At 28.6% G+C, this 12,722-nt stretch overlaps 1 protein-coding gene across 15 annotated transcripts in view; it reads right to left on the minus strand.

Annotated features, from left to right (window-relative positions):
- Positions 1-9,815: 9,815 nt before the first annotated feature.
- Positions 9,816-12,722, minus strand: part of LOC106789338 (venom dipeptidyl peptidase 4) — a 23,916-nt gene continuing 21,009 nt past the window's right edge. For all 15 annotated transcript variants that reach the window (XM_014753466.1, XM_014753473.1, XM_014753472.1 and 12 more), the window contains 3 exons: positions 11,943-12,137; positions 11,680-11,840; positions 9,816-10,590 (listed from right to left, as the gene is read on the minus strand). In XM_014753466.1, coding sequence (XP_014608952.1) covers positions 10,274-10,590; positions 11,680-11,840; positions 11,943-12,137 — 673 coding nt within the window. In that variant the 3' untranslated portion in view covers positions 9,816-10,273. The remainder of the gene's footprint in view (positions 10,591-11,679; positions 11,841-11,942; positions 12,138-12,722) is intronic.

Below are 12,722 nucleotides of genomic sequence, written 5' to 3' on the forward strand. Positions count from 1 at the left end.
TGGTGTTGCAACCATTGTCAGCGACACGGTGTCGCTAGGAGATGCAACAATAGCGGGAGTCTACTGTCACCAATGCGTCGACGGCTTTTCATCGTCCCATAAACGCTATCATCGACCACGACGATAGCTATCTTCTTCCCTTCCCTTCACCTCCCTCACCACTTCAACTCTTCATCCCACTTTTCCTCTACTACTCCTTCAAATCCATGTAGCGAAGCACTGAGAAGTCAAGAACGGTAGTTCGAGTATATACGTGAAACATGCTGCCCGAGGCAACGTCTCCCCTATCGTTACTATCACTTACTACCACTACTTTACTGTCTTTTTCTTTACATCCTTCCTTCCTTCCTTCCTTCCTTCCTTGTTTTCCTTTTTTGCTTTTTGTCATTGTAAAAGTAGGAGAAAAAAAGTTGAACAATTTCGATACAATCAGTGATAGTTTAAATGGTAAGCGGACTAAGCAATTGGGTCTACCATTGGACCTCGAAGAATCTCCGAGATTTTAACATTAAATCTAGCACGCGTGGTCAAATGACCACGTCCTGTAATTTGTAAAAATGTGGTAATTTGTAAATATCCTGTAATTTGTTAAAAAATGTAGTGAAAATGTATAAAATGTACATTATTCATTTCTAAGTAAAAGATAATATATTTTTCATTATCCAATTGGCTAAAATCTCGTACTATGTTAAGATATAGATTTTGTTCTTTTTAAGTGATCATTTGACCGCTTATGGTAGGAATAGGCATACATGAAGTGTCGGTAGGTTTATTTTTTTCATTTGGATTTCAGGAAAATGATGTTTTTTTTTTGATAAATTTAATTAATATATTATGATATGTATGATATAACTACGTCCAATGATAAGTACATTTTTAAAATTTACTGAATTTAATTGATTTACCTTACCGGTTACTGATATTAACACTTGCAACATGATTAATAATGCCTAAAATAAATCAGAAAAGATTAGAACAATTTTTTTGTTTACTATTTGAAGCCAATTTGACGGGCTCCAATACGAAATTTTGTTCTGATCCCATATAATATACCACTCTAATGATTATTTCTTCATTGGTTAATCACTCTTTCGTACTATCAAAATCGCTTAATAGGTAATTGGTTTAATTCACCCTTTAAAAATATAAATACTTGATTATATTGTTCAAATATGTTCCATTCAAACCGTTATTTATATAAACTAGGATCACTTAAGGTCAGGTGGCTTAAATACCGACAATTATAACAGTATAAAATATTTCATTAGATTTCTTTTTTGTTAACAACTTAATGGGAGTTCTCTTGAAACTTTATTTTTGCTAATTTAAGTTTGATGGCCCCAAAATGTTTACCGCCTGGAGCTTTCTCACTAGACTTATCCTACAACAGATATCAACTTGTTTCTTACTCCGACAAATTGTTATTTTCAACTAACAAACTGCAAGAACAGGATTTCCTGAATCTATCGACATATGACAAATGTATTTAATGAACCACTAATTGGGGATTCTACATTCTCTCTTAACAGGATACTAATAACCAATGATTTTGTAGACACACTTGTGTAACACGTAAAGATGAGGGGGAGAAAGAGAAAGAGAGAGAGAGAGAGAGAGAGAGAAAGAGAGAGAGAGAGAGAAGGAACTTCGAAATCCGCTGGAGCGTTTCACGTCGTATGTTTGTAATGAAGATGCAAGCTTGCTTCGAGAAGTGTCACACAGGCACCAGCCTGAAACTAATCTCTAGGGATAAGCCGACGACTAGTAGTACGTGTGTGCCCCTGTTGGATTTTCTGGATTAAGCTACATTTGCATACACTCGATTACGGCCAACGTCATTTCTCTAAACTCTTTTATATGGGATATTTCAACTGGTCATTTTCTTTTTATATGGGAACATTGGTTATTGTATATTTTGTTTATTTTTTTTTCTTTTTCTTTGCAGATATATTTCAAACGTTTAAAGCATCGTTTCTCAAACTATTTTAGGTGTATCATTAATGGTACGTTAAGTTATACAATTTGTATAAAAAATATTTCAATAAACGTTCAGACAAGTGTATTTTAATATTGTAATGAGTTTCATTTAGATTAGTTTCATTATTTATTTCATAAAATATATAATATACATTTTAAATGTTTTATGCTTTGATTATAAACAAACCATTTGAAATTGATTGATTTTTAATCGGAAAATGTTTTTATGTTGATGTTGCATATATTTTTTGATTCTTATTTATGTGGTTCAACATTTAAAAAGTTTGAGAATCCCTGGTTTAGAAGTAGTTCAATTCGAGATGTAGAAATATGGAAGAACAAGGATTAATTGTTGGAAATAAATCGATTTGTAATTCCTTAAACAATGTCCTATATTTTATCGTTTAATTACTGAAATTGGCAATAAGAGAGTTTCCTAATATTATTTAAATATTCGTCAATCGTTATACATTATTAAATGAAAAATGTGCAACAGATACAGTTCTTTGAAAATAATAATTTAATATTATTAAAACTATATTATATAATCATTAAACTATATATTCAGAGTCCTCCAATCAACTTATTTATTTGTATCCAACATTAAAATTTATTTTTATTATAGATTATAAAAATATTAACGTGATTATATTCTGCAATTAATCAAAAAAATAACATCAAGTAACTTTTTTAGATTAATTAACTATTCTTTCTATTCTCCAATATTCTTTTCTTAAACAAAATTTATAAAGTTGAATAAAAACCAAAAATAAAAAAAAGAAATGTAAATTTTCATTTGTTTCAATTTACTAATTTTTTAATTTAAAAAATCTGAAAGAGAAAATTCGAGGAAGTTGAAAGTTTGAAGTTGGGAGAAACGGGAAGATATTCAAGCGCAGTTGAGATAAAAAAAAAAGAAAAAAAAAGAGAGAAGAAACAGAAATAGGTAAAAATCTTTTTAGGAAAAAAGAAAAGAAAAAGATATTCTCGAGTAGTTATAGCAAGTAAGTACTCCAACGTTGCTTCGCTTAGTAACGTAACTCGATACTTGGAAAACGAATTATTGCAGTCTTGCGGTAATTACTCCCGACTGAAACATAGTACCCGTATTATTGCTAATATAGCTATGAAGTAGCAACCATATCGTCGACGTTAATATATTCCAAGTTTGCCAGTAATAGCCAGATTTGATGAGTAGCCATATTTTACAACCAACGTTAATTTTCTTCCTTCCTTTTTTTCCCTTCTTTTTCTTTTCTCTCTCTCTCTCTCTCTCTCTCTCTCTCTCTCTCTCTCTCTATCTATCTCTTTCTCTCTTTTCTTTTATTTCAAATATACGATGCATTTTACCACAGAAAGCATATTCGTGGTTTTCGACACGACCAATTTTACCTTTTATGTTTTTTAATTAGACCTCGACTATTTTCAACGTCAAGATTCAGCATTATAATTTCTATGTCAAATTAGGCTTACGGTGAAAATATTATAGACGATGCTTTGAGGATAAAAAGAATGATTTTTTTGTAGAAAAAGATTGGTCGAAAATAAAAATATGGAAAAAGAACTTTGGTTGGTTATGGTTTCCAAACAATATGGAAAACCATAAAGCTCCAAAATTATCAACCCATCATCGTATGTTAAGATGCGCTAGAACATTGGAACACATTTTCGTATATTAGGCTCAAGATTTTTAAGCCCTTTCTCATGGTAGGCTGAAAACTTTTCAATCTTACTCTTGTTAAACCCTAAAACATTTCAATTCACCCATATTTGTTTTATAATACTTTTGTCTTGAATTAAATTGTAAAAAAATTTATTTTTCTATTTAATACAAACTGGTATATAATAATGCGTGTGAAACTTCTCTGTTTTCTTTAAAACGATTAAGTATTAAATCTTAATGGTAGCATAATAAATGATCCTAAACTACTCCTATAACTTTGTAGAATTAAACAAAAAATCGGTGTCCTGTCAACGTGGCTCTATACGTGTTAACGTTGAAATTGGGCTAAGGCCTTTTCTGTCGACACAAATTCTACACCTTGGCAAACTCGAAATGGTGCCTCTTAATGCCCGAAGAATATAGGAAAGGTCGTCTTGGCACGCAAATTCATGCTACAAGATGTCGCTTCGCTTGATTTATAATCTCGAATTATTGCTACCCTAAAGGGGTAGTTAATATTTAAGCGGCAGACACACATAGGATTTCTTTCCTGGTATATCTACTTCAAAGTGTCTTTCTCTTTCTCTTTTACACACTCTCTCACTCTTTCTCATGGTCTATTTGTTCAATGCCTTGCGTTGTACGTAAGAATATACGCGACCTTCGACCTTCGACCTTAACAAAATCTTGATACACGTCGTTTCCTTGCAATTCGTACTATGACTAGCTCGAAACACGTCACCATTCACCATTGATATATTTCTGAATAAATTGCCGATCGATTTTAAGGTAATCGCGTAAAACCTTGAGGAAGATTGACGGATACGTCAAGTCAAATCTCTTCATTTCTTAAAGGATATTGTATTAAGATTTAAATTCTATGTATTTGTACAGTGACTTTCAAAATTATTCGGACATTACAGTATGATCAATTGTATGATTTTATTTTTTGATTGTTCATAAACAAATATCACCATAGTTGCTGTTTTTTTAAATTGTAAATTATTTTTATTGAGTTTTTAATGAAGATATATTATTTATTTAAAAAATTTATATATATTGTACAATAAAAATTATTAAACGAAACAATGTCACATTGTTGGCTTACAAAAATTTTCGGACAATGTTCATATTGATCCATTTATTTAATGTATTTTAATATTTAAAATATAATTTTAATACTTAATAGCTTAATCATTTTGAGTTTAGAACATATTTTTATCTGTTTGACATATTATTTCTAATTTTTGACAAATTTTATGTTGTTATAATTGCTTATTCATTTTCGGGTTTTTGTTTTAATTCACCTATTGAAAACAAATTGGAGGTTTCTGAATTCTCTTATTTAATTAATTGTGTAAATTTTCAATGAGATTATGGTTTGATGACTGTGGTTAGAGATGAATAATTTTGTATTATTTGTTTAATAAGAACTTTTACAAAAAATGCATGCCTTTTTTGAACTTGTTCTTGTCTTACAATTAATAAAACTTAAAAATATTATTACTTCTCATTTTTTCGGCACTTCAAAGTAAATTGTTTTAAAGTATGTTTAAGTAAAGATTTGTAGCAATAATCCCGTCAATGAAAATCAAGTTTCCAACCCTATATGACAAAATATAGTTCTAGAATATTACATTCTCTCGTAATATTACATTAATTGTTTTAATAATTTTTATCATACAATATATTTAAATTATAAAAATAAATTATCTACGTATAGCAAGATTAATAAATGACCTATTGTAAAAAACAATAATTACATTTTATAAACAACCGTGATATTAGGTAAAAAATTTATTCATACTTCAATATCTGAATATTTTTAAAAGTCACTATATGTATTATTATACGTGTAAAAAAAAAGAAAAAAATTAATAATAAAAAAAAGAGGTGATAAAAGATGTCGAATAGGGAGAGTCGTGGGAAAATAATAAAAAATAATATCGTGAAAAATTTGAAACGTTTTAAACTGTGACAACGAGTAGAAATATAATTCGCGTGTCTTCGTAGCATCAGTCACTTTACTGCACGGATATGCTGTACTTTAGTGCTTGCTCGAAATATAGCAAGAAATAGAAAGATAAAGAGAAAGAAATAGAAATGTAATGACCCTGAACTGTGACTTTAAGTACGAGTTTGATCCACTAAATCACTGACAAACCGTAATTTTTCACACTTTCATCTCTTCAAAGAAACAATTATTTTTTTTTTTTAATTTTCTATTTTAAAATACATTCATATTCCCTTATTACGTGACACTTTTTATACCGACATTATTTTTTATACGCAATCGCAAAATTCATTGCATAAGTTAATATGCTGAAAAATATTATTTTAACATTGAAAAATAATATAAAGTAAAATAATAAAAAGAAAAAAAATATATCGCTTCATATTAAATTACCAACATCAACAACCAATGAAATTTATTTTAATTTTTCTTAATCATTATCATTATCATTATTTTATTTTTGTTGAAAAGAAAAAAGAAAACCTGCAATGAGCCCGTTTAAATTAAAAAGAGGCCAAATATATGTAATTAAATCGTTCGATCAAAAAATTGGAAGAACCTTAATTAACGTAACCGAATTTCATCGTGGAATCTTTCAATTCCTTAGATGAACTTTTTAAAATCGTAACAAGTAATAGTCATTTTTATTTATCGTTCGATACCTTTCCAAAGCTAGAGCAACAAGTAGCACCACACGATCGTGTACAAATTCCAACAAACAAGTGTAAGCTATCGTTGCGTGATAGATCACTGTGATATGACAAACATGATAAATCTATTATTAACAATGCACGTAAGATCTTATTTCTTGATTACATTAAAGTTAAAGTAACAATTTAACATACCGAAAAGTTTCGTGATTGATAACTGAATAATAAGTAGAAGAAGAAAAAAAAAAAGGAAAAAAAGCGAGAGAGGTTTAAAGAAAAATTTTAAAAGGAAAAAGAAATTTTTTTATATATTATATATTTCCGTAAATGGATATATAGGTAGATATCTTATTTTAAAAAAGGAAATGTAAAATGTAAAGGAAACGCGTTTTCAGACTAATTTAACGAAGTTTTATAGGTACGAAAATTGGCTGTGCAGGTGGCATTTAACAGTCTTCTTCTCTTTCTCCTACCTCTCATCTTCGACACCGCAAACCACTAGCTTTACCAACGCTAACGTCCAATCAAACTCATCTACCCTTTAACCATCTAAAAGTAGAGGACTACTTGGACCACGACGAGCAAAATGAAACGCAGACCCTCTTACATTAGACTTTTATGATTGTAATAAACGAAGAAGCAGGTCAACTATCTATATGACTTATCCATTGCTTTTTGAATTGTATACTATCTTGACACCTTTTATACGCGAGGTCACTGATATCTCGTATAACGACTATCAAATAGTTACGTTAAATTTCTACTAGATAACAAATAGAACATTTTATTATTCTGTTTAAATATTCGAGATATTATTCTTCTAAAAGTAAGAAATAAATGAAAACGCAAGAAATTCATTTATTTCAAAATACACATTTTTGATTTATAGATAATAAAAAAATATAATAGGTTGTATTTATATTCTGCAAAAGGAAATATAAATAAAAATATATTTATTTGGAAATAGATTTTTGATTTATATTGGATAATGAACAAAAATTATTAAATTATAATATTATATTCGTCTCGTTTTATATATTCCAAATAAAAAAAGATAATAAATATAAAACTACAGTATTATGCATGATTTTTCGAACCTTTGAAAAATATTTTTGTTGTTATATTTATATATATTATAATTGTTGTATTAACAAAAAAATAAGTAAATTTCGTTAATAGCAAAATAGAAAATAAAATTTAAGAATAAAATCTCCAAAATACGCGACGAATAAAAAAATAAATGTTTAATTCATAAATCATAAGAAAAAAATATTAGGTTTTGTAACATATGCACCATTTCTTCCATTTTCAAAAATTCTAAAGTACGAGACGAATATATATATATATGTTACAACCCAGAATATCCGAAAATAAATTTTTAGTCATAATTTAGCATATAAATTATTATTACAGAGTATACGTCTACTGGTAAAACTATAAAAAATTAATGTACCTACTTTTATCTGATTTAAATTTTTAAAAGATAAAGTCTCCCCTTTTCAAAATTATGCATTACCCACGATTGAACATGTTACTACATAATATTATATTCATAACATCCAAACGTTAAAAAATATTACTATAAAGACAATCGTATCTCAACTCAAAAAAAAATAAGAAAAATACATAGTTCTGCATTCACTGAACACGATCAAAGTTTTTAAACATATTTACGAGTATATTTTGAGTTTGAAAGAGAGTCGAGAATGTTATGTGTATCAATATTTGACAGTCCTTTTAGATGTCGTTTAGTCGAAATGAAAAAAAACGTTTGTTTACGTGACATCGTACAAACAAATACAAACTCAAATCCTAACCATACGAAAGTAGAAACAGTTCTACGTCTACGTCTACGTCTACCTAACATATTTCTCTTTTTCTCTCTCTTTCTTTCTCTCTCTCTTTCTCTCTCTCTTTTCTCTTTCTTTTTCCTTCTCTACTTCAACCCCTTTTCTTCTTTTTTATTCTCATATCCCTAAATTCACAAAAAGCAGCGAAGTAAAGAGACCCTTCACAAAACCATGCCAGCTATTGTTTTCTGTGACAAAGAACGAGGCCCTATAAGACCTTACCATTTTACCCTCTTCTACCAGCACCCTCACCACCCATCATCCCCTTCGACTTTCTAACATTAAAAAGGAAAAAAATAAAACAAGAATCTAAAGATGAAATCGTGCCACGGCAGCAGACAAATGCAAAAGCTCAAATGAAGAAACTTAATGGATGGTAGATGTTTAATCTTTCACTGATACCGTCATGATTTTAATGTAATCCCATCTTTAATGCAATTTAAATGGGATTTTTGTAACCATGAGAATAATCAACTTTATGAAACATTATAATGGTATTGACCATTATTTAATCATTAATTAACACATATATTTAATTTTTAATATTTAATATTTATTTATTCTTTTTCTTTTTTTTTTCTTGATAAATCATCAATCGTACTCTGCTCGTTACGTGAAATAAATTTCAACATGTATTGACAATAAGATAATTATAACTTAATATTTGTAATTAACAATTATATTTATTACTAAATCAAAATTATATTAATTAATTGTTTTTATATAATCTTTCGTAAATAAGTGAGATAATCATGAAGGTGTTATTGAACTGTTTAATTATGTTTCTCTAATTTCTGATAAGTAAATATAAAAATAAGTTTGAAAGGTTTTTGAGCCTGAACAAAAAAGAAACTTATTACTTTTTTATTTCTTTTTTTTTTTTAATACAAGTGAATATTAATGAAAAACAGAATTGTTTCAATGTAAGGCTTAAAAAATCTTTAAATCCTTACACGTATACAAAACGTTGCTTTAAACTTTCTTTAAAAATTGTTACAAATTTTACGGTAAACCAAAAAAACTTTTCGATACAATATCGATAATCCAGGATGTTTTCTACCAATTTTTCAGACAACGGAAAAGAAAATCCTGTGGAAATGTATCAGCGTGAGCTGCGATGTTGTTTTGAACCAATTCTATATTATATCTGTGCTTCGAACTTCAGTAAAAAAAGAAAAAACAAAAAAATGTTCTTTCCATCTTTTTCTGTTCCTTAGACCTGTATACACATACGTACATACATACACACATACGATAAAAGTCTTAGACAAACTTTTTTCGTTTTAACAAATTTTTCTTCCCTCGTTGCTTCGAATTCCAGGTCAGTGGGCCGCTCCGAAAATTCACCTTCTCGTTTGACGTTGGATATATACAAAAACGATGACGGACGAATTGATTAAATTTCACGAAAAGTTCCTTTGACCAGTATACATACGAACAATAGTGGAGAACGAATGTACGAACAAGCGGATCATCTTTTGGCAAGGAATAACGGCCATCGAATTGTACTCTTGCCAGTTTGATATTATTTTTACTAAAAAGGAACGTACAACGATGTTAAATGTTCCACGTAGTTGAACAAATTGGCATACTGCAGGTATATTTTTATATGTTCATATGTCTCCATCGAAAATTTTACGAATATCTTAATTCAGATTTTCAAAATTCATATATATGTATTTATTAGAAATTAATTTTTAATTCTGTACAATGTGTGAAAATATTCTCCAAATGAAAATTTAAACAATAAAAAAAAAAGATTATTTTAGAAATAATTTGAAAAAATTATCAAAGACCTAAAATATATCGAAAACAACAACAAACAATCTCTCTCTCTCTCTACATATATATAATTCATTCTCTTTCACGTGCTCGAGAAAAAAAGTTCAATTAACAAATTTAATCAATAGCTACGATCCGATTTGAATCGAATCAAAAATACAATTGAATATTTACGAGATAAATGTATCCCGAAATTCACCCTGATATGTTTTCTTACGTATCGTTTTTTTTTTTTTTAAACAACACAAATCTTCCTCTATGACGTTTCCTTCTCGATTATTCTATTTTCCCTGATGTCATAAATTCTTCGATCATCGAAGAAAAAGAATTATTTGCATCAGTAAGCATTAGACCAACTAAAACATTCACTCCAAAATCTATCCATCGAATGATAAAGGTGTGGTAAAACACCATACAGCGCATGTGCTTCATCCGTGTAGGTAATTTGTTCGAACAATATATCAGATTCCTCAAGGGACTTTGCCAATGCCAATGACTGTTGATAATGAACATTATCGTCACCAGTACCATGTATCAACATAAATTTCTTCCCACGAATACCCTCCACTCGTCTAGATACGTCTGTTCCATTGTAACCTTTAAGATTATCTTCTGGTGTTGGAAGACCCATGAATCTTTCAGTATAAACGGAATCTGTAAATTTATTTATATTAATTTGTAGTTTTAAAAGTTTTATTTCGAATTATATTTCTAACAAAAAATATTTTATTTACGAGGATTATTTGAAAATTTTTTAGCCTAACAAGAAAAACTAGTATTTTTTATTATATCTTTCTTTTAAGTTAATACCCTTTTTCCGAAAATTATGTAATACTTAATTATATCGGTAATTATGATAGTAGACTATTTGTATGTTGAACAAAATTGATTTAAGGAATTTATTTTATTTTAGAATTAATTGTGTATTATGATATAAATCATAAAATTAATTTTTTTTACTTTCTTTTTTTTTATTTAGTCCACTGTTGTAATTAACGGTATAATTTTTCTTCATGTACAAAAATTACTATTTGACCGAATTTAAAAAGTTGCAGCATCACTAAAATGAAAGTATGAATTAAGAGAAGATTATGTTTAAAAGTAGAACTAGATTTGATCGAAAAAATATCAATTATTCTTTTAGACACCAAAATTTTCAAATGACTATTATATATCTGACCTATTTGAGAATTACTAATGATTCAAACTTAAAGATTATTTAAACATTATTTAAACATACGTCTGTACATATTGAATTTACAGATTAACAAAGAAACTGGAACATTTAAGCAAACATTATAATAAAAGGTTGAAACCCGTACAAACTATCTGACAACACTTCCAATCAAGAATTTCATAAAGATTATGCAGTTCTATTTTTTACAATTATTAATTAGATTTAATTGAAATACAAAAATTAGAATATAAAATTTGCAGCGTTTTTATAATACGCCGTTGGATATTGTATACACTCAGCGCCACACATATCGTATTTCAAATTTAATATTTAATATCTATATATTGGATAAATCGAACGTAAATATTGTGAACAAATAAAAACCTTTGAAAGTTACAAATAAAAATGTAAAATAATAAATGATGTTTCTTTGAGACTGAATAAATGTTATTTCAATAAAATAAATAGGAAAAACGGGATTGTTTTAATTAAAGAACAATTTCTCATTATAATGAAAGATGCGAAAAGCAATGTAGACACAATTTTATTAAAATACTGTTACTCACCGTAATAAATCCAAGAAGATACTGGTGCCACGGATATTCCGCACTTGAAAACGGAATCCGTGTCTTTAGCCAATACCATGGCCGTAGAGAAACCACCGTAACTCCAACCCCAGATACCCGTTCTTTTAGAATCGATCCAGGGATACATTTCTTGAAGTTTTCTAAAAAGAAAAATGCAGAAATTTCAGAATAATTTAACATCGATTACGATTAATAAATCGATTAATCATTCAAATATATCTACATTTTAATAATTTATTTACCTAGTTACGGTAATTTGATCCTCGACTTCGACGGTACCTAAATTTCTATAAATTTCGAAAAGCATTTTGCTACCCTTGTTCGATGATCCTCTACCATCGATGTAAGCATAGATCACACTACGATTTGTTGCCATATACGATTGGTAACTGTACGAAGCTGCGTCGTTTATTTTTGCCGTATTTGGTCCAGCATATCTGAACAAATAAAAAAGAAAAAATAAAACAAATAAATATAAGAGACAAAGAAAAGAAGCAAAGAAAGAAGTATGGATGATAGTAGAACAAAGGCAAAAGGAAAATTAAAGAAATTATTTTAAATGGGGCATTGTGTGAGAATCCTCCTCCTCTCCTTGTTTAAGAAAATCAATAATACTATCCGTCAGACTAATGATACCGAAACGAACTCAATAAGGACAACGTGAACTCTTTAGATGGGTATCCATTTGTTGCTTTTGCTCGTATTTTATCACCGTTACGTATCATCATTCTGTGTCATCGTTGTGTGCGTATCCTCATTTTTTTTTTGTCGTAAAATATAGGCTCCCAGTTTTTATTGTGATTATAATGAGTTCACTTCTTTAACCACCAGTGTGGTCTCTTACATTTTTATTCTTTATATGCAGTTGACAAAAGAATGTATATGTATTATATTATATTCTAATTTTTTGTTTTATTTCTATATTTTATTATCTTTTAACACAGTTCCAAAATTCTTTCTGTTTGTCTTACAATGTTCTATAATAAACTTTTATTTTATTTCTATATATATATATATATATA

Source organism: Polistes canadensis, unplaced genomic scaffold (genome assembly GCF_001313835.1).
Source record: "Polistes canadensis isolate GaletaPanama2010 unplaced genomic scaffold, ASM131383v1 scaffold_178, whole genome shotgun sequence".
Lineage (NCBI taxonomy): Eukaryota > Metazoa > Arthropoda > Insecta > Hymenoptera > Vespidae > Polistes > Polistes canadensis.